General features: G+C 33.4%; 2 protein-coding genes across 2 annotated transcripts in view; both read right to left on the bottom strand.

The window, feature by feature from the left end:
* The window catches only part of MS3_00007235 (uncharacterized protein), a 95,922-nt gene extending 89,766 nt beyond the window's left edge, over positions 1-6,156 (bottom strand). The window contains exons 1-3 of the mRNA XM_051215492.1: positions 6,004-6,156; positions 3,491-3,607; positions 1,548-1,656 (exon numbers count right to left, since the gene is read on the bottom strand). Coding sequence (XP_051066001.1) covers positions 1,548-1,629 — 82 coding nt within the window. The 5' untranslated portion in view covers positions 1,630-1,656; positions 3,491-3,607; positions 6,004-6,156. The remainder of the gene's footprint in view (positions 1-1,547; positions 1,657-3,490; positions 3,608-6,003) is intronic.
* Positions 1-26,651, bottom strand: part of ITPR2 (Inositol 1,4,5-trisphosphate receptor type 2) — a gene marked incomplete at both ends in the record, with an annotated part of 142,753 nt that overhangs the window by 79,298 nt on the left and 36,804 nt on the right. Inside the window, 12 exons of the mRNA XM_051219287.1 lie at positions 1,548-1,646; positions 2,144-2,795; positions 6,004-6,456; positions 10,306-10,506; positions 12,310-12,435; positions 13,986-14,237; positions 15,782-15,829; positions 18,101-18,250; positions 18,546-18,765; positions 20,335-20,383; positions 24,221-24,347; positions 26,335-26,426. Coding sequence (XP_051066000.1) covers positions 1,548-1,646; positions 2,144-2,795; positions 6,004-6,456; positions 10,306-10,506; positions 12,310-12,435; positions 13,986-14,237; positions 15,782-15,829; positions 18,101-18,250; positions 18,546-18,765; positions 20,335-20,383; positions 24,221-24,347; positions 26,335-26,426 — 2,469 coding nt within the window. The remainder of the gene's footprint in view (positions 1-1,547; positions 1,647-2,143; positions 2,796-6,003; positions 6,457-10,305; positions 10,507-12,309; positions 12,436-13,985; positions 14,238-15,781; positions 15,830-18,100; positions 18,251-18,545; positions 18,766-20,334; positions 20,384-24,220; positions 24,348-26,334; positions 26,427-26,651) is intronic.

Below are 26,651 nucleotides of genomic sequence, written 5' to 3'. Positions count from 1 at the left end.
AATCCACGAAGTTGCGCTACCATATACCATTGTCTTCAGTGAGCTGATATCTCACAACAGACCTGTTAATTTAAATTACCAATCAAGTACATCGTAATATAATCGGCTTTGAACTATAACATTTGAAAACATAACTAATATGAACGAAGAATATTCACTTCAATGAATTTCGCATCAGATACTCTACAATGATCTCATATTCAAATTAATAATCCATAAAATTGATCAGATTTAAGGCAGAATGAATCAAGGATTGTTGTCTGTCATATAAAATCAAATCAAATCGTTAATGTTGGAGCTGACCAATATGAAGTTGTTAACTTGAATCAGTTTATAAGTGAAATGAAATTGTGAGATAAATAATGATCAGAATAAATATGGTCAACATGAGGTGAAAGAGAGAGAGAGAGAATAATGTAATTACAAATTAGAAATTACGTAATACGTAGAATAATATGGAATAGGTCAAATATAGGGGTGAATGCTGAATAAATTTCTGAAAAAGGTTATCAAGTGTAATAATAATAATAATGGCAATGGTAAGATGTGTGGACATAAAAATGGACATTAATCAAATTACGTCATCATATTATAAAATTGATTATTAACTAGTTGGCCCCGAAGTTGGTCAGGGTAAAAGAAGCAGCTAAACATATTTCTTTTGGATGCAAAGCTTTGGGTTTTTGATCCGAATAGCAGCTGCTCCAGCCGTCTGTAAGATTCCCAGTCTGACGAAATTAGGTAGACTGCTGTTAGCGCGATAGATTATTGCAAAAGATTGCTGCGTGTCGGCTGTACGTCCCGTCTGAATTAAATGGGTTAAAATGGAACTGGTAACCGTTTTGACTACACCTTTGCTTAACCATACTGGAAGGTGCTCACGAGCCTGAATTTACAAATTCCTAAAACATCCGTCAATATAACTTGCTTCACAGGAGCATTTGAATCGATAGATACAGAAGAAGGTAGTTAGTCTAGGTAATTTATCTTTCAACCTCGGAGTGATTATGGGTCGTGTGGAGAATATTAGTTGTAATTTACCCGTATTAAAAGTCCTTTGAATTGATCTGTTTAACTTCAGTCTTCAATCTTCTCCACCACTTCAGTCTTAGCATTTCATTCGGTGCATCACCTCTGAATTGTAATCGTATATACAGAGGCTTTTTATTCACAGATAACTAATTAGTTTTGTTCATTCCAAGACTGGTACACATACAAATTAAACTAAGCATAAACAAAATACTTGTTAAAACATTTATACAGATTTTCATTCCTAATTAAAATTAACTTGAAATTAGGATTAGTTCTTATCCAACTATCGTAGTAAACATTAAGGGTTTAATAAATTAACTATATGTGATTTTCTAAAATCTTTTTGGAAGTAAAAAAAAGTAGTAACGTTCTCTATGATTATCGTAAAAGAATTTGAACTGACAGGTTACAAATACAATTGGCAGACATCTAATACAATGAACAATCATAAAGGTAAGTGAATTTTACAAAATACATCGTTATCGAGAGACTTGATGCGTATATATATAACTCACTTGTACGCATTATCATTTGTGAACATTCCATTGAAGCTGGACCTAGCAATGAATCATGGTTCATTTGCATCAGTTTATGCATTAAACAACGACTTGCATCTAGATGAAACTAAATGATAAATAAGAAAAAAAATCTATCAGTTATGTACTAGATCTATATTGATACATCAATAAATATGACGAAATGATAATGATATTGTGGCACGTGCTACTTATTTATATATAAGTAGTATATGACGCGAGTCAGGAATGTAATGTCTGGCGGCAGAAGATGGGGAAGATCAAGAATGGAAGAGCGGGAATAGAAAGTAATTAGTATGGAAATACAAGAACAATGACGTTCGAGACAATTATTGAACATTTTGCAAATTAAGTATTATAGTATGGTTTTTCTATTTTACCAAGTAACTGTAATTTTTGTGATTTCAACCTGTGGCCTCTAGATTCTTCTCCATTTCCTTCGCCTTCGCTCTCATTGCTACTGGTGCTTCCACTAGTACTACTACTATTACTACTAGTACCACTACTACTAGAGCTGCTGCTGCTGGTTGGTGAGCTGCCTGACGAAGGAGATGCCTCACGTTTTGTAAGCTTACTGGGGATTCCTTCGATTATCGTAGAATCTGAAGGTCTTTTGGAAATACTTGGGGGCACTGATGGCCCTTCAGGACTCGGTAAACTGTGATACTGGGGTCTTTCAAAGGATATATTTTCGTGTCCAGGTGAGGTTTCTCTTCCTTTTATGTGACCAGGATGGTGACTATGTCGGTGATCATGATCTCTCAGATGCCAATCAGATTCTCTATCGCGCGCGCGGCTTGGTTCTGGGCTTGCGTTGCGACCGTGTGATTCAGTATCATGTCTGTATCTACTAGACGAACGATAATCATAATGAGAAGGTAAGTCAGGACCTTCATATTTTCTGTAGTTTTCAGCAAAACCATCTTTTCTTGATTGTTCTAAATAACCTGATCTTTGATCTCTCTCGGTAACTTCGACCATGTGTCGGGATCCAGAATCATGATTATGCTTGCGAGGTCGATAATAGTCTGCGTTGTGAGACGGAGACCTTTTCTGAGATTTGTGTGAATGACTGTTACCATGTCTTTGTTTATCACGCTTTTTGGAATGCCTATGACCTTTTGAACGTTTTTCGTTTCCATAATAACTACTCTCAGGCATTTCCGGTGGACTGCGACGTCTACCGGCCATCAAGTCTTTTCTCCAATCAGTGACAGGTGATTTCGGCTTCCGCAAAAGTTTAGAGCGAGATTTGGAACGCTGACGACGATGACGAGTGGGTGAATGTGATCTACGGTGTCTTGTGTCGACCGGACATCTCTCAAGAGAGTGGCGATGATGACGACGGCGACAGTGTTGTTCAGGAGAACGCGACGATTCGGATGTCCTAAATTTCGATCAGTTTTTGTTGACATATATTTGTTCAATATTCATTGTCTCTATTTAACCACTTTGCTACAAGTTATTTTATACAGAATATATAGAATGCGTGTATCGTTCTATCTAGGGCTTGTCAACTGGATGTACCTTCATTCACATTAATGTTGACAGCTTTATTCTGACAAATTGTGAAATTATGAACTGACGAAAATAACTACTTAACATACATACTCGATAAACTTGATAATAAACGAATAGCTAACAAATTGCTATGACACTAAAATTAAAAAGTTGAGTTCACGCACGTATCAATGTTAGATCAACACTGAAAACCTGGAAGTACTGGATGATCATTACTGAGGAGTCCTATACAAGAACAAAACAGCAGTTCAATGCTTCCACGTTTTAAATCGTGGTCTAACATTTATCGGTCCATGATCACAAATAAAACTCAACAATCTCCATAACCTTGTACTAATAGAGAATTTAATTTAATTGTAGTTCATGAAATTATAGTTAAATTATCTCCGTCTTAATCTTACCTGTGGTTGTTGATGTTCCAATAACTGAATGTTGGCAAAAATTTTCGTAACACATGGGATAATAGAATCTCTGAGAAATATTTTATAATCATTACTCGATAGTTGATTAAGAGAAATCTCGAGAAAAATGAATAGAAAGTATAGTGATGAATAAATTATGAGATATACTAATTAGTAATAACGTCAAATATTTTATATCTTGTGCTTACTCAAACATAATTCATGTCGAACAATATATCGAAAATATAAAAATATTCACCAAGTACTTGAATTAAAGTGATAAGAAGAAGATTTGTGCATACATCTGATTATTTTAAGGACGAAAACAGTTTACTTATTTTATTGAATGAAAAATATTATTTTTGATTAAGATCATGAACCGATTAATGTTAGACCACCAGTGAAAACCTGGAGGTACTTGACGACCGTCTCGTCCGATTGTGGGACTCCTCAGCAATGAGCATCCACGACCTCGCTCGCGGGTGGTCTAACATCAATCGATTCATGATCTCAATCAAACCTTATTAATCTCCATAACTCCATACTAAAAATATTGTATTCAGAGGAGACAATGGTTTCAGCAATTCTAATATTTAATAAAATTAAACTAATCTTATAAAGTTATATGAATTAGTAATGTAAAACAAATGTATTGGATTTATTCCAAACGGAATTTTCATTTATTGGTATAACGCTTCGATAAGCATTCATTGAATATATATATATATATATATATATATATATATATATATATATATATATATATATATATATTCGATACTTAATTTAACTTAGCCCTTCTCAAAAGAATCAGCTGAAAGATAGTAGAACAAACAGTTACATTGAAACTAGTGCCATTCAATATACACCTGAAATACACGGGTCATAAACATATGAATGAATACAGAAAAATTATCACGCCAGTCAAAGTCTATTTCAGTTAGCAAATTTACTTAAGTTTAGGGTGTTTTACTATCTTATATCGATGCGTTCTCCATTCACTAATTAAACACTTCCAAATCCTCTAATGCCAAACATTATTGTTATGTAATTGTTGATAATAATCAAGTGATTCTAAAACCCAAACCTACACTTACGAGATTACACACATATATATATAATTCATATATGTTCGCTCGCTCACACTGAATCCCGTTCGCATTGCTACTCAAATGCACTTCATGTGCTTGATGGCTTAGTGGTTTGCACTGTACAATAACAAACTGTAGTTACAGCTTCATATCGTCTTCTGAAAGTTATACACCACTGAGAATTATCTAGTAACAATTATCAGGACGAGTAATATACGAAACCTAAGGAATTATCTCAAAAATGGTCTACTACATTAGAAACAGTTTTTCTATACTTCATGCTATTTATTTAAAAATATATTAGCTACGGTAAAATGTCGTCGAAAAGAAAATATGTTTCTTATCAAGCAACAGTTTTCATTCATTCGCTTAAAACCAGCATTTATTGGTAAGGTAAACAAAGAGAATGTTCAATTGTCACATAGAAAATATCATTTGATGTAAAATAGTTCATTTCTAGAGGACTTGTAATTAAGCTGTCTAATAATCAATATCATTATGTAAGCATACTGATATGAGATAATGAAGATGCAATCAAAGTTACTGTAGTATTAATCACAACAAAGAAAATAAAATATAAAAAAAATGTTTGGTTAAAAGATATAGGTGGAAAATATGAGATTATATTGAGATTACATCTGGAACTCAAAACAACTGTCAACAAACACCAAGGTCAGAATATTCAATACAAATGTCAAGACAGTTCTACTATATGGAGCGGAAACCTGGAGAACTACGAAAACCATCACCCAGAAGATACAGGTGTTTATTAACAATTGTCTACGCAAAATATTTCGGATCCGTTGGCCGGACACTATTAGCAATAACCAACTGTGGGAGAGAACAAAGCAGATCATAGTGGAGGAAGAAATCAGAAAGAATCGTTGGAAGTGTATAGGACACACATTGAGAAAAGCACCCAACCGCGTCACAAGACAAGCTCTCACATGGAATCCTCAAGGCCAAAGGAGAAGAGGAAGACCAAAGAACACATTACGCCGGGAAATATAGATAAACGTGAGAAAAATGAACAATAATTGGGTGGAATTAGAAAAGAAAGCGGAGGACAGAGTGGGTTGGAGAATGCTGGTCGGCGGCCAATGCTCCATTAGGGGTAACAGGCGTAAGTAAGTAATATTAAGATTAACCACTGAACACGTTCACTGATCAGATATCATTGGTGTAGTTTGTAAATACCAACATAATCATGTTTAAACTTAGCTCCATGCAACAATTTTTAACCTACTTCTATTCTAAACAATATTCAATATCAAGGTAAACGCTGTTTAGAAATAAGAAACATGTTGTCTTAATATTTTCAAGTCGATGAAAATGTATGAACTCATTAACTAATATACCATATTCACCTGATACTCTAAGTTTTAACGAAAAGAAATAAGTCATTTATTCAATTTCACTTACTTTATCTAGTTCTTCAGTAATATCTCTCCAAAGTAAAGATAATGATTCACTATATTGTATGATAAAATTATTTTTAAAATCATGACTTGAACAGAAATTTGCTAAATTTTCCATATAAACATTTCTTAATTGATATAAATTTTTACATTTAATAACTGGATGTATAATAATGTTAATTAATTCAGATAATTTAAACCATTTACGATATTTTTTAAGTAAAATATCATTCTCTTCAATTAGTAGTATATTTAATAAATGAAAAAATTTCAAATTAAATAATAAATCTTGTTTAGATGTATTATCAGGAAATTGTATAACTGACCACAATAGTGACGATGATGATGATGATGATGATTTAGAATAGGTTATTGTCGATAAAAGTGATTCCAAAATATTTCGTACACGTGAAAAACTATTCATCAAGAATAATGTGTCGTCAAACATTGAACAAAGCTTTCAAAAAAAAGAAACATATAAAATAAAACAATCCTTACAATCATAGCCCAAATCTACTTACGTAATGTGTGTAATCAATGTCTAAGATGTATTACATTAGCTACAGAACAAAATAGCTGGTTAATCTTTTTTTTGAAGAATGAGAAAAAACTACATACAAAATGGATGCTTTTTTTTAAGGTTCCAAGTACATACGTTTCTTCGATCACGTTTCCTTGTTACTTTATTTCTTGTATAACAGTGAAATTTTCAATAATTTCTTTATATCAGATATAAAAATTGGATGTGAATCGATTCCTTACTATGGTATCGTAGTCCTTTACAACTATCTCCTAGGGCAAATTAATTAAATACGGTTTTTTTTCGATGCTTTGACTATAATCTTATGTTGTAATTTTGATTGTTCCTTTAAGTAATAATAAATAGTGTCAATGAAAAACTGTTAGATCTGTGAAAAGCGTTTACATACCAAATCATCATTTTCACCTGATATAACGGTAGAATAAGAATGTTTTTTTTGTTTACCATTCTCTATTATTGTTATACGGTCATATGACCGATGATCGAAGTTGCCAACAACAAACTGCATACTCGATCAATACGCTATAAAGAGACTGAACCAGATACCTGATTGACAAGCAATAACAGGAAACCACAGCATATACTTGACCATACATTATTCAACGCAATTACAAGCAGTTACGTTAGTTGTGTTCCGAGTGGAAATCAATGACTGAATGCAACTCTCATGTTTAATATACATGGTCAGCTGTGATTGTCAGTCTTAGACCTGTGGCAAATCACATCTTACTTCCACCAGCCAGACTTTTGCGGAACTACTATGCAGAAGTAAAAAATACCATGTCGTTTAACTTTAATGAAACTACTACGAAAAATTACCAATATGCGTTTACTGAGAAGTATAAAGATGAAATCAGTACTATTTTATGACCTGGTGCAATCAGAATGACCTAAGTAAGTGATTTGATCACAAATAAAAACAGTAACTAAACGCCTACGATCAAACGATCCACTCACATGGGTATGTTTAATAATGAATCATAATAAACGATGGTTCTATTTGTAAGCATTTGTAATTTCCCGTTGCTAACATTATGCGCAACAAATGATTATCATGAAGAGACTAATCAATCCTGACCGTTGCTACTGCCTTGACGTGGTGGTCAAGCTTGCTTATTGTGGTGAACCGACAGGGTGATACTGGCTGGAACGTTCGTTCATCAATGTCTTATCATGCAAGACAGGTTGTTTGAAGAGCGATAAGACTAAAAGCAACAAACCCAAAGTCCGAGAGCGAAGTCGTACTGCTGACTGTACAGAGGGGTGATGGCAGTAAACGATGCTTCCTTCAGACAACACGCATAACAGCGATGCTGCATTTCCACAAAGGAATGGTGGGTTAGAAGAGGTCTACACTAAAAATGCACACCTCGACTTATCCAGCAGATATCGGTCTGTGGCGGTAAGGTTCAAAAGAGCACATAGCTAACGCAAAAATTACTCACAAAAAGATCGTGTGTAACTGGCCTCAATCAGTTGTCCCTTGGGTATTGCAGTCACGCTGTCAGGTCACTAAACCACTCTGAACCCGATTTCCCTTTCAGGTACCTCGAGAAGAACCCTTCCATGGTTTGGGTAACAGGGACGTGATAACCACCCTCATACGTCTAAAAGCACTCAAAGCTACTGTATTCATAATCAATTTCCCTTCTCAACTTCTATTATTCCTCTTACCTAGACTACCAACTATGAACCTCCTCCTCAATTATCACCATGGCCAACGATTCTAGTGCACGAAATACTCTTTCAAATCTACTGAAACCTCGCTCCAAACTACACATTGTAGCCTTCAATGTACGTAACCTATGTCAAATCGGCCAGCAGGCCTCCTTAGCTTAGACCCTAGAATCTCGTATCATTGATGTATGCTGTGTCCCCGAAACACACATATAGGATCCTAGTGTGACCGTTCCCTTAACATCACCTAGCGTCCGTTTATCTAGCGACTTGATGGCTAGTTCTCGTGGACTGGCTAGTGTAGGCATAGCACCAAATATGAGGGCAGAACAAGCACTATTAGAATGGATCCCTGTTAACAGTTGCCTGCATTGTTCGGCTAAACTCAGAAGGGTAGGGACACAAGTCAGTGACTTTTCGTCGTTTCTTCCTACGCTCTGACTGACTACAGCCCGGATGAAGTGAAAGATGACTTTTACAGAAAGCTTTCTGAACTTCATGAAACTAAATGCTAGGACATAGTACTCGCAGCAGATTACTTTAATGCCCAAGTAGGTAGCTTAAGCCAAAAGAAAGACATTTAGGTGGGAATTTTGGTATTCCTACTCAGCGAACGAGTAATGGTGAGTGTTTGCTTGCAACCGTGCTCAGATATTCGTTAATTCTTAATAAGCACTAATTTTAAGTATAAGGAAAGACATCGTCTAACATGGCGACCCCTTGCACCAAACCAAAGATGGACTCAAATAAACCATATTGCCATCAATCATCATTAAGGTGGCTCAGTAGAAGACTGCCACTCGTTCTGGAATACATGTTTGAACTCTGATCATGCTCTAAAACGCGCACGCATTTGCTTGTGCCTCACTGGACGCAGAAAAGCAACATTAGGAAGACCTATTGAAATTGAAATGAAAGACGAAAAAATCAAAGGTAAATTCCAGAAACAACTGAAGTCAGACCCAGGCCATTTTGAAAACGAGGCTGACCTAGATGTTGCTCGGAAGACATACGAACAGCTGTGGAAACAGCAGCAAAATCTATCAGTGATTTGAACATGAAAGTTAAAAAAAAAATCAGTGGATTTTTGAGACAACTATTGCAATGACAGGCTCTCGTAAGCTTTCCCCATTAAGTCCCGAACACGGTAACAAGCGAAAACAAACCAGATCTAGGATAACCAAAATTCTAAGGAACGATCATGAGCAGTGGTTGGCAACGAGAGAAAAAGAAATAAAAAAGGCAGCAACTATGGGTAACACAAGATAGCTTTTCCGGAGAATAAAAGAAACTGTTCTCATTGACCGACTGTTCGAGAACCGATCACCTATCAGGATGTCCTCTTATGGACTTAGAATACGCAGATAAAATAGTCCTGTTTGGTGAAGACGCCAATAAAATGCATCCTTTTGATAGCATTGACAAGCAATGCCAGGATGCTTAGAATGCGTTTCTCCTCCTCCAAATGAAAATTGTTGCGACAGGACTGGTCTGCGCAAGTGCCTGAACCAAGGATAGGGATCGAATCAGTTGAACGCGTCGACAACACTTATCCTAGAAGTATGATCAATCATAATAGGTTAGCGTCTGACAAAATCTCTTCACGGATTGAAAAAGCTCGTTTATAGCTTTACAGCTTTCTTTCTACGAACTACTTATTTTTTCCTGTATTATATCCTTATACACAATTTTCCTATTATATATTAATACCATTGAAGTAACTGCTTCAATGAATTTGACGTTCATTTTGTTGTGCTAATGAGGTATGGCAACTTCAACCGCTGTATATATGTGCCCGATCCAACGTTGTAGATAATTGACCGACTGACTAACCCTTAAACCCCCATAGATAAACTGTATTAATAACGTTGTACAAGCTAATGACTGAGTTCAGTAGATCATGAGATACCATATCGGTGTTTAAAGTTAAAAGTATTGAGTTTAAGTCTCAGTATGAACATGAACACCGAGATGCAGCTGCATTTAACTGACTAGCCCCGAAAACGGCTAAACCTCCTTCATGTATTTCCCTACTATCCACTAAGAAACTTCAACAATAAAGGAGTTGTTTTATTTTCTTTTTCTTACCTCATTTGAAATCATTTCTCGTACTGGGCTTAATACTTCATCGTTCGGTTTCACAACTGTTATCAGCACTTCGAGCCAATGCACATGTGGACGGGTTTTTTGGAGAAAAAAACAAAGTTTTCTAATGGTTGGACGGTCAATCATCATGCACAATTCCGTATTGTCTTTTAGCATCCACAAGCAGACTTCAACATCATCAGTCTATGAAAAAACCATGAAATAAGCGAACACCGTATAAGTACCATAAGATGGTGTTTTAAAAGTAAGATTATTTTCTCCTGATTGATGATTATTGAGGTATTAAGCACTTAAAATACATCAACTTCACAGTTCTGAAGCAAATTGTAATGATTGAAGATAAAGACTGGACTGGAAATAGTTTGAGCACCATATCAGAAGTGTCTTTTAATCCAGTATGAGGAATTATGAATGTTAATCAATAGTTTGCTATTGGGAAGACCCAGATTATTCTTCTAAAAAAGCCCAGAGTGGTCATAAAAACTCTGGGAAACATTTTATCCAACCAGCATTGAATAGTGGTTTCTCAGAAACATCTAGAAAGTAGAAAGTCACGTGTCACGCTTCTGATTGCATAATCACTATCCTGTTATCATGATTAGTAGGGTTCCAGAACCTCCTAGAAGCCCTAAACCATCTGAAATGCTATAAATACCCTCAATTTCGTGTACATAAATAAACTTTGGAGTAAAACATTCCTTTCATACTTTGCGTCTTTTCACTCATGTTCAAGTTGTCATGTAGATTTAGTCTGGGGTTATTAGAAGAGCTGAGGAAATCGATTCAAGCGTTCAGTTAGAATATTTATCAGATGCAAACTTTTTATATACGCCCCTGAATAGGTTGTGCGACTAACATACAAATTGGTGTGTAAAAATAAACAAAACAGGATAAATCATTGAAATAACTGGATGGTAATAGAAACACGTAGCCCAGATGCACAAGTCCACATCCTGTAAAAGCAACCATTTCTTGGGATATTTTTGAAGATTGATCACTTTGAAAACAATTTGAAGCATAAAATAGCATTAACTAATCAACCATTTTAAATCAAAGAACGGCAAAATAGCTATTTCGTTTTAGCATCTGTTTTCAGAGCGCTGAACACCTACTACCTCATCTGGATTTTCGAGTATCATGGTGAGCGGATAACTTTTATAAAATTAGATTGATACCCAATAGGTTCATTAAGTGTGTATACTGCACACTCTCCAGGTCAAAAAGTTCCCCTATTTCACTTGTTACGTATAAACCACACCAAAGAGTTACATGAATGCAAAAGTATTAACTTTTTTCATTTCTGCTTTAATAGTTTGTTGTTGAGAATAAATTCTTACTTTCTTTATATCTAGAACTAAATTCAGCTTTTGATAGCATGCTGTGGCATAAATGTAGTGGTTAAAGCGCTGGACCTTCAACAGGACGTTGGAAGAGAGCTGAGTGCGATCAGATATAAGGTGACACCAGTCAGTGAAGTTATTGACTGTTAGACTGAGTTGAATTTGAAGAATTAAACTGCCTGGTTGAAGTCGACGTGATCATTTTAATCGGTGTTTGAATACGTTATTTGATGTGGCTTACAAACGGTTACAATAGCGTAGATTCATTTGCTCTCGATGTTCTATTAGACATTGTTTTAAACTTATACTTTTTGGTCTGAGAAATAATACCTTCATCTGGAAACATATTGTGTAGGCTTGATTTCTTTATACGACCAATGATACTGTTACTACCTTTACTGCTCTGGCACGTGACTTGATATTTAAATTTAATTGTTCTGATATAGTATGGTAGCTTGAGCTGATGTGTATGTCTCAAGTTCTACGTTACTTATGACTGACTGATAAGCTAATGGGGTTCAAGCAACCAATTAAGATCATTAATCCGCCTAGAATAAATGTTTGGCTTAAGTCAAATTACATAAACCTGTAATTAGTAATATGAGTTAAGTGACATTGAAAAACAACAAACAAATAAATAACCTACTTCAGTTGTGATGAATTTATCAAGATACGGATATAATAATTTTTGGTTTATCTTATTGTTGTAACAAAATAAACATAAAATATATTTCGTCAAATGAACAATCTCATTGAATACAACATCGGTACGCTAATTTTTTTTTGAAAAAGAGAAACAAATAAACAAAAGAAACATGAGAAATGTGAGATAAGTTGGTGATAGTGTGAAATTCAAACTTTTATAACACAAGAAACATTTAAAACAGTAGTTGTTATATGCGATTCTATAATAACAGTTAGCATATATTTTTAGTTGATAGAAGGTTGACTACCTCCAACCACCATCTTATCTCAACATAGTGCATGTAATGCCGAGTCACCTAGACTAGTGGCCACATTGCAACTTGGTCGATAGCATTCGATTTGCATTAAGAATGACTTGACACACATGACATTGATCATCACCCAGTGATCAATCAATTGTGATTGCATTCCAGTCCTACAGGCGGCTCGGATAGCTCAGTGGTAACGTCTCTAACTGTGAAGCTGGGCGACACGGGATCGAATTCGTCAGGGAGCACCACTTCCCTCAAGATTACAGGTACACCTTGCTGACGAGTGCCAAGTAGCACGAAACCTAGGTCGAGGGTTTCCTGTTGACTACCTCCAACCACCGTCTTATCTCAATAAACATCTATTAGCTGAATAAAATATGAATCATAGGTTTGCCTCTTGGTATCCAACCCGACGTCATGGTACCTAGACAAAACTTCACAATTTGTTTCATGTTTGAGTCAGATTCACCAATTATCGATAAAACTGATTTGTGTACAAAATTCTTTATCTAAGGGAAGTCATGTTATGTTACAATCGTCTAGAAGGACCACTTTCAATGAATTAAACTGTCGATATAGTGAAAGAATTTAATGGTTGTTACATACGAGAATTGCTATAAAGTGACTGTGATTAATTTACTACCACAAATATTCAAGAGTAGAGACATTATAAGCCCGACGATTCACCCTAAATGAGCTTCATTAATACTGAAATTCATCGTTAAGAACAACACGGAACATAGAGATAGTGTTGAATATGTGTAGTTCAATTCCAGTATTAAAAAAGTAACAAACTATACTGTTTTGTAGACAGATAAGGTAATCACGATTCTTGTAGGGAATGTCCTCGGATCAGGTTAAAAGCATTCACGCTGATAAAAACACAGAAATATAACATACGTTGCACATTTAAAAAAGTGAACATAAAAGAAACACATATGTAGTCCCAAACGTTTTGAAATTCCAACCTTGCCATCTACAATCAGTAACTGTTGAGTCTTAAAATGTCGAAGACCTCATCAACTTCACTATTCGAGCCAGAAATGAATCCTTTCATGGATTGGCATCACGGTGTGATAAAACAAATTGTATGCCTTGGATAAAATTGCTCATCGGAGTGTGCTGTTGTTGGGCACAAAATATGGCTGAGACTGGTATACTACATAACAGTGAAAAAAAAACATTTTAGGTCTCTATCAAAAATATTCAAAAACTTCTAATCGTTTCACTTAATAAAGAAACTGCTTTTTCGTTTGTCACAGTCTCCTGATCAATTTTTTATGGACATAGTTCTAATAGGGATGATAATGACGATAATGAACAGATATTCTTGTTCTTAGAATAGGTAAAATACAACAAAACTCACTTTGAATGGAATATTCAATAATTCTTTCAGTATAGTATGCACTCCTAAATGACGTAAAAGTTGTTGTATTTGTTCAAACGGAAATGATGATGACGATGATGATTTATCCATAGTTCTAAGTATTCTATTATTTATTTGTGTACTGATTTCAGTACTAAGAACATCCATGACATTATTTGATTTCTGTTCTATGATTGAAGTCAATAAATCATTATGTTCTAATTGAAATAAAGATATTATATGACAAAGTATCTACATTTAAATATGGAAATATAAGGAGAAAAAGAGACAGAATCAACAGAACAAATATATTTACAAGAAAAGAAAACAACAACAGTACATAGCCAGTCGTACTTTCTGAATTCACTTAAACAAAACTGAAATGAAAATGACAAGCTGGTTGATCTAAAAGGAGTTCAGGGATTACTAATATATATATATATATATATATATATATATATATATATATATATCGGTAAAGCAAGAGCAGCATATTTACAATTGAAGAACATCTCCAACTCAAAACAACTGTCAACCAACACAAAGGTCAGAATTTTCAATAAAAATGTCAACACAGTACTACTGTATAGGGCGGAAACTCGGTGAACTATGAAAGCAGTCATCCACAAGATACAAGTGTTTATTAACAGCTGTCTACACAAAATACTTCGGATCGGTTGGCCAGACACTATCACCAATAACCTACTGTGTGAGAGAACAAACCAGATTCCAGTCAAGAAAGAAATCAAGAAGAAGCGATTGAAGCGGATAGGATACACATTGAGGAAAGCACACATCTGCGTCACAAGGCAAGCCCTCACTTGGCATCCTGAAGGCCGAAGGAGGAGAGAGAGATCAAGGAAAACATTCCGTCTAGAAATGGAGACAGACATGAGAAGAATGAACAGAACTTGAATAAAACCAAAAATGAAGGTCCAGGACAGGATGGGTTGGAGAATGCTGGTCGGCAGCCTATGCTCCATTGGGAGTAACAGGCGTAAGTAATGTATGTATATAACACCTTATTTAAAGTTTGGCTTTTTTGAAATATTTTCCTTCAGCATTCAAATTTTAAGAGTGTAAGAATTAACTAACTGAGGAATTTTAACCAACTAAAACTCGTATTTAATATTTTTCCGATGGTGAACAAAAGAAATTTAAATGGATATGTGAATTAAACGAATATATAATAATAATAGTCTTTACTTATATTCATACATCATGATGTGTGTCAGTAAAGTAACCATGGACACAAGGGAAGTGTTTAATCTTAATCAAATGAGAGGAATATAAGTAGTGACATTTGAACAACTGAAAAAAATGAATGCTACTTATATTTTGATTTGATGACTTAGACATTTTATTTAATTCAGTGTTTAATTAGACCTTTCATTTATTTGGTAATCATGGATGGATATTATACACCTAAGTTGTTGTCAAGATATTTATAAGAGTTTAAATTTATAAAATGTATATTCATGAACATGCGTGTACCGATATCATCGATTTGTGTAGCCCTAATATCAAGAATCAGATCAAGTTGACTAGGTGATTAGATTATGTCATGAATAAAAATCGTTGAAACATAAAATGGAATTTTTAGATGTGCTAATTACATCTATCGGGTTACTAACCGAATATTTCTGTGTTGAATATTATCTAGCCAATCAAATCGAAATAATTGAAGATGACTTTGAACATTCAACCATGAAGACATAATTTACAGTGAAATTGTATTTGTTTTTTTATTTATTTATCAAAATATACACATGAATTATTGAATCAGTTTAACTTACATCTTTAACCAAAGCATAATTATTTATACAACTACATGGAGTGTAAATCTATCAAATAAATATTTTGAAAAAAATTTATTAACATCACAATTTAGTGTTTTATATTTATTTAGAAATACAAAATACATTGATGGTCATTTATATCACATGTTTTTTCAATAGTTTTATTATATCAGTAGGGATTTTGTGGATATTATAATTCATTGGAACCTGACTATCTTGAAAAAAACCTAAAAGCACTGTCCTCAGAAGTGTACACCCACGATCCCACCCACCCCCCTGCGAGATTCGAGCCTAAGACCTATCGGTCTCGTACACGAACGCCTAACCTCTAGATCACTCAACCGGCATCTAACGGTGTTAATGTCTAATATCAGTAAACTTGAATCATGTTCATCACTAAGACGATATTGATTTTTATTTTATGTACTACAACAATATGGTTAAAATAAGACATAACAATCTTTTTTGTTTTGTTTACATAACCTTATTTACTCTTTACGTCACTATGATACTGAATATGATAGCAAACATTGATTTTGATTTTGATTACATTTTGTACTATGGTTTATTTACGTCATCCAAATTTATCTTAAAAAAATTATGATAAAACTTCTGTCTTAATCATACAAAAATGCTATTGAGTTCATTTGTTTTCATTTACAAAATAATTGACTTGATTTTTATTATTTTAATGTTATAGATTTAATGAATATATACTCTAATAAATAAATCCTATAAGTGCATTTTATGCTTGTTTTGATAGAATCAATGCAACTCCTTGTGTATGTGAAGCATTTTCTTCTTCATGGCCGGAGTATAAGAGAAGCTACACTGAAGCTAGTTGTTGTTGTCCAACCTGCGTCTAATGTGTTTCACTGATTCCAAGCACCATTAGGTTGTATCTCCTCATTTCTTCAGCAAGTTGTAAAATTCTCCGGGTCTCCCACATTGTACGAGCATTCCATATACTTAAATAAATGGTTGCTCTGGTTATCAGAAAAGGCATCAGCCTCGTGACTTCCTAAGGAACTCGGATTTCACCATGAGGAGTTATAACTCTTCTAAATGAAGACCTTCTGACTCCCAGAGCAAAGTTTAAATGGTATGAATAATTTTTTCTAGCTAGCGTCTTTTTAGCAAGTTAGCTTTCTAGGAAATGGGACCCGCAGTAGCCTTAGAGGGCCTTCAGGAGGACTTAAATATTTCTAGAATGTATGTTTTCGAAAAACATACTGTATATTCTAACTATCCTATTCCTCTTTGTATCTGTATAATTAATTTATTTTTCTGATATACATTGGAAATCAGTAATATATTGAATGTGGATAGTGAATTTATGTTAATATTGATTTATACACGATGTTTTATGCCTTCTTTGTCATCAATTATTCATATCATGAAAGTAATTAATGTATCTTAAACAATTATAATGTTTAAAATAATCTAATCTAAATAGAATTTCAATATTAATAATAGTATTAAAGATTCCTATTGTGAAAATTAGAACAACACATATAAGTGAACAATTGTTTTCAATTAGGTCGTCATCAGACTTTACTCTAAGTTACATGAATATTTATACGAAAATGTTAAACCAATCAAGGCAATATGGGTCAATAATCTTGGCACATCTCATTGATAGTGGTCATGCTGTAGATAAGTCGAAATCATTTCAAGTGATCTATCGTATACCTCCATCATGTCCCAACGGAGTTCGTTCCCGCCTCTTACATATAGCTGAAGCCATGGGAATTCGTATATATAACCCCAATTTATGTGTACAGAAGAAATTTGTGACCTCTCTATCCCTTTCATGTCCAGTTATAACTTAACAAACGACTTTTATTTTATTTTCTTATCATTAACCCTATTTTCACATCTAGTATTTGTTGGTAATTTTCCGCCTCTTTCCGTTTGAATTCTTCACTATCTAATTATTTACACACTTCTTATTACGTACTGGCGTTAATGTTTTGTGTTGATTATTCCAAGTCTATTTACCCACGTTTGTTTGACCTTCTGTTTCCAATGTTGAACTATTGATAAGACTTTTGTTATCGTATTTTATTATTCTTACTACTATCAATATGCCTGTCTTCCTACTATCAATTTGTATTTTTACTTATTATGTGTGGTGACCTATTCTATTTCATTGTGATTATTGACCCATATTACCTTGATTGGCTTAACAATTTCGTATAAATATTCATGTATATTAGAGTGAAGCCTGATGCCAATCGAACTGAAAACTATTGTTCGCTTACATGTGTTGTTCTAACTAATAATAGTAACAAAATAATATATTATAAGTCTTACTTGAATATTGTTATTATTAATTGAACTAGTCATACAACTTTTATCATGCATCCATAATTCAGATTTTTCAATTAAACAACGTAATGTATCTAAATGTTGTTTAAGTTGACGATAAATTTTTATTCCTGTATCTGATACTAAAAGTTGTACCTAAAATATTAAATAAACAAAAATAAATAATCAGAAAGGGTTTCGTCAAGATTTTAGAAATCTCACTGATTGAAATCATGAGTCAATTGAAGCTAGACCACCATGAAAAACCTGGAAGCACTAGACGGCCGGTTCGTTCTAGTATGGGACTCCTCAGCAGTGCGCATCCACGATCCTGCACACCGCGAGATTCGAACCCAGGACCTATCATTCTCGCGCCAGGCGCTTAACCAACTAGAACACTGAACCGGCATCCAAATACATAAATAAATAAATGTATTGATTGATTAATTACCTGTTTCAATTTATTGATTAGTTCTTCTTGTTGACTAAAATGTCGAAATAATAATTGTAATGATTTTAATTTTAATTCAACATTAGTTGATATACATAAACGAGCCAATACACCAATTAATAATTGACCATTATAACCATCTATATTAAGAATAGTTAATTTGTTCTCTGTTGAATTCTGTTTTGATAATTCATTAATTTCAAGATTTTGTGATGGATTGCTTTAAAATAAATACATTGAAATAAAAACTTATTATAAGGAAATTATTGAATTTTTCAATGTTTAGCTATTATATAATTAAAAGAAATCGTTGCTTATACTGATATCTCAGGTTATAAATTTGATTTATGTTGTCAAATACTTGTAAATTTAAGCATTTACAGCCAAATTTATGTTTAATGGACAAAAATGTACTTACCGCACATCATTGTCTTCTGTGAGCTGATATCTCACAACAGATCTGGTTGAACTCCACCGGTCACGGCTTCTCACTAGAACTCCAGGAAATATCTCTTGAAGTCAGTCACTAGTGTGCAGATGATTATTATCAGAGGGGGTTTTGTGGATATTGTAGTAATTTCAATAGTTGAGATAATGAGTCAATCGAAGCTAGACCACTATGGAAAACTTGGAAGGTCTGTTGCGAGATATCAGCTCACTGAAGACAATGGTGTACGGTGGCTCAATTTCGTAGATTGGCTGAAGTTAGACATTAACACCGTCGGGTGTTGGCTGGCTCGGTGGTCTAATGGTCAGGCGCTCGCGCACGAGACTGACAGGTCTTGGGTTCGAATGTTACGAGGGGCGGGATCATGGGTGCGCACTGCTGAGGAGTTCCATACTAGAACGAAACGGCCGTCCAGTACTTCAATGTTTTCCATGTTGATCTAGATTCAAGTGACTCATGATTTCAACTACTGAGATTACTTAAATCTCCACAAAACCCCTTCTGATAAAATTTAATTGGTTAAAGTGTACCATTTTGCTATTCTTCTGTTAAATGTCTAGAGAAAATCATTCAGTCAGTCCCGTTTTTGCTACATGGCTTGTAAATAATGAAGAATAATGAACTGTTGATTAGTTAATGGTTGTTTTAAATAACCAATGAATAAGAAACTATCTTAGAATAGCTTCTACATTTCTCGTTTAAACGAAATGATAAACATTTTGGAACAAAATGATTTGAAGTGCATACATGTGTTCTCCTTTTTTTTTTGAAGACAACACAATAAATCATCATTGTTTTAGACAGTTTTTCATCATACATAAGTAGTTACATGAAATAACCTAACTGATATGTAACTTATGTAATAAAGAAATAAAGCCTATATGATAACTAACAGATTATTTAAGATAACACTATCAAAAAATACTGATTTTCTTCCTCAAGTTAACAAATAAATACGAATTCTCCTCTCATAAATAATCTCTGTATTACTTCACATCTAATGAGTCCTAACTAATGTTTGTGATTTCACTTGTTATTTCTATTCAAATACTGGATTAATGAGATCATACTTAAATAGCTCAGTGATAATCTGGTGTTTTTAACCGATTTAGAATTGCCTAACATTACTAACTTATAAAACACGTAATCAATTTAATAAATAATATCCATTTGACCGAAATATACATTTACATGAGTTCAAAAGATGAACAGTATAAATTGATCTTTATTGTCGAATATGTTTTCAAACTTGTTTACACTAACAATATGTTCATATGAGACACTAATAAATATCTTTTTTTTTTTGTTGAAAATAATATAATTCTCTGAATGTTCACTTACTTTAAAGGAAACAATGTTAAAAGCTGATTTCTAATTTCATTTGATAATTCTGTGAAAAAGATAAAAAACGAAAATGATTATCACATTGCCTTTACGCTATTTTATCGTTTGAATAGTATCAACTATTTGTAATTTTAATAAACATTACTATGATGAAAAGTTCAAATGATTAAATAATTTAATCAATCAAACCCTATTGACATACAGCCCCTAAATGCTCTGATACAACCGAGAGTAAGGAGAGTCAACTCTCCCTCTCCAACAGCTCTCACATGGCCACGTGCAGAAAACCACTGCCAAAGAAGTCCTACTCACTGCCTTCTCACCGCACAGTTGTTGTTTACGAAATTGAGAGGACAAAAAGCGAATATCCGGCACTTTAACCGGGGTGATGAATACGAAGAATCCACCTAGAGGAATTGGAAAACCCTGATTTCAAACCAATAGTGCAAAGGAACTCCAGGATCCCAAGGGAACAAATGGCATATGAAACTATTGTTGGTCACCGGCTACCATCGTAACGTTGCTCTACTGCCTTGTGGATTAAACCTTTAGGTCAAAGGCTCTGGGTGTGGCCCCCTAAGAAAACCACCTGCTTCTGTTTGAGCACCCGGGCAGTATCCCATCCCTCACATAAATCGAATGATTTATTTGGCGCATATCTATGTGGTGCCTTCTTGTACCTATGTTTATGTGTTTAACTAAATAAATAAACTGGCATATAGACGCTTTTCATAACGTTAAACACATTAGTAAACTTATAAAAACGTTCTTCTGTTGGTGTTGTTGTTAAATGCAACAAACAATCACTAAGCATTCAGAATTATAATCGTAAAAAACAAATGCACAAATGATAACTCCAGTTAACCAGCTGTGTGTAATACACATTTTTTTCTTTTTTTTCAAAAACAAACAAATAAACAACTAGTGAAATTAATCAATCATCGTTATCTATCTTACACTACTGAATATGTCATCATCAACATACTTAATGTTGAAATTGTTGAAAAAAGAGTGAGATATTAAAAAAAAAGAAAATAAAAGAGAGAAAGATGTAATCAAGACAATCATTCATTAATATTAAATAAATTGTTTAGATACGCATGTTTTGTTGCAAAGATACATAGTGGGTGATATTAAACTCATTTTCTTAAAATGGCAATATGTGTTTTATTAATAAAATCGACATACGTTAGCTCTATTGTTTTATTTATTATTACTACACTATCTAAAATTATATACGAATAGTTGGCAACTAGATTACTTGTTTCCTATTTCTATTTCATTTTTTTAATGCATAACGACTAATTTCTATGAATTTTATACAATTAGTTCCCTTTATGAATTTAAATAAAGCCAGAACAAATATGGGGCATACTATCGACATTCCGCACGTTTTTAAATTCATCAACAGACAAAGAAGTATGGCTGCTATTCGTTTTGCTGAAGCGATCGCGATAAAAAAACTTGAATCGGATTTATGTATTCAAACAGAGATAGTAATAAACTTATTATTTCCCTGGTCATCCAATTTTTTTTGTTTATTTTTGTTATTTATTCATTTTTTAAAATATTTAGTTTGTATTATATTCCTCTCCCATTACCGAATTCTTAAACCACCCTTTCATTCACATATTTCTGCTCACTTGATCCTTTTAAATTATCTGAACTCTTTTAATCCAATTCAATTATTACGTAACCCATCTTATCAGTTTTTAATTCCATGAATCCTTTATTACCTCTAAAATTATCACACAATTTATCTTATCTGTCTCCACTCAACTATTACACCATCCATCCGTAATGTTTCCTTGATTCTAACACCTAATAACCTCTGACCTGTTCTTGCATATATATTTATTTGGTTGTAAGCAGCTGACGAGAAACCTCATACTATTCTGCATCAATATTTGTTCTGGCACTATGAATTTTGTTTACCAAAGATTTAATTTCACAAGTGAAATTACTAATCATAAATGAAAATACCATAATGAACGTGTTTTGTCCAACAGTGTATCTACAAAACATGACTTAACTTCCTATCTTAATAAATGACAGCGTTATGGTACAGAAAGACTTTCTTCTTATTTTTCCAGAGACAGTGAACTTTTACCAGGGATCAACAGAACATTGTGTAACCACTTTTATCACTTTATTACTTACTGGTTATTTGTTCAAGATGACTGTAAACTTCAGCAGTCAAAATAATAATATATTATTCGTCGAAACTAATTGTTATAAATGTTTTTCGCTACTTTTTCTCCATTTATTTAGATGGTGGTTGGAGGTAGTCAACAGGAAACCCTGGACCCGGGTTTCGTGCTACTTGGCACTCATCAGCAATATAGTGCCCGCAGTGTCGAATCACCTAGACTGTTGGCTACATTGCAACATGATCGATAGCATTCGATCAGCACTAATAAGGACTAGACAAGCATGACATTGATCACCACCCAGTGATCAATCAATTGTGGTCTCCATTTATTCTTTTACATAGGTGCTGACATTCTTTTATAAGGTTAACTTTCTCTATACTAAATTTTATGATATACATTTTATGAATAGTAAGGTAGATGGGAAAATTTGAATTTAATTTTTGGTTATACCGTGGCGTATGTTACTTATGTTGACAGCCATAAGTAGTATGTAACATCAAATTGAAAAGAATGAGCATGTAAACAGAAAATAATTTTAATAATAAAGGAATGATTAAGTTTCAGACAATTAATGGAAGATTTGCTAATAAAATATTTAATGTACGGTTCTTTTCACATTTTACCAAAGAAATTTGTAATTGTGTTTCCTCCCCCTCACACACACACACTTGACTTCTCGTGTACTACAATAAAATATCGCTCCTGTAATTCTTATGAAAATCAAGTTGTCTAAGCAACTGTTAAAATATAATCATTGTAGAATAAAAATTTCATGTCGACTGAATGAAAGAAAATATCAAATTATAATTTAACCCCATTAAAAACACTATTTTTATGTTAGAACATAAAAATTCAAGCTTGAGTTTTATTAGTTCAAATGCCTTATGATCAATGTATCTATTGTGCTTGTGTGTATTGACTAGAAATGATTAATTCTAATTAAGGATATATAATAAAATATTTAATTACCTATAGTTTATGCGATAGTTTAAAGGGAACGAACTGTAATTAGTAAAAACAGAACTGTTCTACATTGAAGTTATTAATAGTATGGTATTTTTGTTGGATTCGTTATGTTGTCTTGTTTAATATATGGACTAATATATAATTAATGTAATAAAATTTGTACTTTATGGTTTTCCTTGTTATTTAATTTTAATCGTTTATGAAATACTATTGTGGTGCGTACTACTTATATTGATATAAGTAGTATATGACGCGAGTTTAAAACGTAATGTCTGGTAGCAGAAGTTGGGGGAAGATCAAGAAAGGAAGAGCTGGAACACAATGCGATATGTAAGAAAACGCATGAACAATGAAATGTGAGACAATGGATTGTTGTTTGCAACAGGAACAGTCTGGTTTAATATGATGGATTGATATTTTGCAAACTAACGATTCACTATATGGTTTTTCTATTTTACCAAATAACTCTGTATTTTCGTGATCGATGAAATTTGATTGTCCGCACCCGTGTTCTGTTCACTTCACTATATGACTGCCATATAATAGCACAACATAGTTTCTAGGGTGTACTTATTTTGTGGATAATTCAGTGAAATCAGTTAACCATTCAAATCTCAACAACAATATTCATTGAATCATATTCGTTCATAGATGATTATCGCTTTGTCAATTTACGTACATAAATATCTGGCATACTAGAAATTAATCCCACTTCAAATATGTTGTTGTTAATCATATTTAGATTATCATAAGAATATTTTTACCTAAAGTTTGCATTTTTTCCAAATCCTCTAACCTCAAGTCATTTGAACAAGCTTCTGGCTGCTGAACGCTTCGAAGAGTAGTTAATAAACAGTAGATTTGATAGTCTACACGAACGTCTAAAATATACTAAAATGCATAACAAGGTAAATGGTAGTTGAGAAAAATCAGAATCAAACAAAAACTGTAAAAATATACCAGTGAGGAAATGTCAACTAGTCACAAAAAGCAAACCATGTTGTCCCATCGATGAAACCCTGTAAAAATTTCCTAGAAACAAAGCTTATAATGGGATCAGTATCCCTCGGTAACTTCATCCTTAGGTTGAAAAACTAGAAAAATCTGGATAAACCTTCATAATAACCAACGTAATCCAAATTAGAAAGAAATATATTGTTCCTTTCATCTTTCAAGGTCAACGAACTACTATGTATTGTGGTTAACAAAGTTTCTAATACAGTTTCTTCACATTTAAGTTCATCTCCATTACTTTTTTTTAAAAGCCTGACAGGATCTGATATACGTGTGCATCGGTTTTTCTGGACATCCATCATATGGGCATACAGAGACATAAAAAGTGAAGGACTAAGAATAATAAAACTACCGAACATTAAAGAATGTAATCGAGAAATGTGATGTATACAGCAATGTAGTACTTGAGACGAACAGAAACATGCAAAAAGAGTTCATTAGTATAATTGTTACTGATTTCACAATATGCCACCACAGGTTTCGACTATTTAGTCGTCGTAAACATTAACGATACCATCAAAAAGGGTTAAACAACAATATAACTAGTTTCTTCTGAAATTTTAAGAGTCAACCACGACTGCAATGGTAAAATCTGGTATTTTTATCTGCAAGGAGACAGTGAGTTATTACTCTTATAAGACGTCTTTGTCTACTGATAAATAATATTTCCTCTATTTTCTTCCAGTTAGATAATATTTCTCTGAATCGATTATAATCGTTTAGATAAATATGATTATTTTTCATTCTCTCGATTTTGGACATTTGATCATTAAGTTAATTTAACCGACATACTTCATCCATCTGACTCGCTTTTTTTCTTTCTCATGATAGCACAAGCAGAAGTGAATTGTTGTCTTCTGAGGCATACTTTCATTACTGACTTGAATTTTTCAGTCACATAAGTAGTATACAATAATACAATTTTGTGCATAAGTAACACCTTTAATTTCCTAATATATATTCCGTCATTTTACAGTCACGACAGCATTACCAGTTCGACTGTCTCAGTTATTGTAATAGCTTTAGAAGTCATCAAGTAATTACTGCTACCATTACTAATACTACTCACATTTCTACTACTACAATAATACTAGCACTACCATTACAGCCATTACAACTACTATTACTGATACTGCTACTACTACTGTGGTATGTGCTACTGTTGTCGACAGATATAAGTAGTATGGATCACCAATCGAAAGTGAAATATCTAGTGGGAGGTTAGGAAGATCGGAGAAAAAAGACTGAAAACAGAGAGTGATTAGTGTGGAGACGAACGGACAGTCAAGTCTGAGACAGTTGACAGACATTTTGCAAATGAAGAATTTGCTGTATAGTTCTCAAATTTTACTAAGAGGTTCTGTAATGTTTTGTTCAAATACATCTGGTTGTTCCTGTCTGTGATCTCATTCACTAAAATATTATTACTTCTACTACTGAAGATAATTCATTTAATATTAAACAAAATCAGACCAATATTATATCCATCTTATTCTGTGTACACCATTTCATATTTGTTTTCACAAATACAAATGACCATTTTCTTGCACAATAAAAAATTTGTTAAACGTTAACAGCCATAATATGTTGTTTAAATATCTAAAGAGTTCACATTATATTAACACCGTTGGATGCCACGTCAGCGTCGGCACGCGAGACTGATAGGTTTTGGGTTCAAAGCTCACTGGATGGGATCGTGGATGCGCACTTCTGAGGAGTCCCACATTGAAACTAAATGACCGTTCAGCGCCTCCAATTTCTCCTTAATGGTCTAGCTTCAACTGACTCATGAACTCAACTATTAAAATTACAATTAAAGTGAATTTTTCACTGGGTATAAAATAATTTTTCATTCATAACTTACTTCAATGATATCCAGAGTTTTTAATTTTAAATCAAATAGTTTCTTATCATTTGAATTATTCAGTATTGATGATGAGTTGTTCATCTCTTTCACTTAATGTTAGGAAAACAAATAAGAGATATGTTAATGAAGAACTGTATTTACTTTTCACTAAAATAGAATTTACCTAACACAAAAGGCTAAATATCTTTATTTAGTAAGACTAGACGATTAATCATCATGTATCATTACTAAGCTTTGATTTGACAGTTTTAAAACAAGTTAATCAACAGGTAGATTGTTAATAATAGGATTAATGATATAGTTGTTAAACCTTT

Source organism: Schistosoma haematobium, chromosome 4 (genome assembly GCF_000699445.3).
Source record: "Schistosoma haematobium chromosome 4, whole genome shotgun sequence".
NCBI classification, from domain to species: domain Eukaryota; kingdom Metazoa; phylum Platyhelminthes; class Trematoda; order Strigeidida; family Schistosomatidae; genus Schistosoma; species Schistosoma haematobium.
Note: the sequence above shows the minus strand (reverse complement) of the source record. Positions and strands in the feature narration are given on the sequence as shown.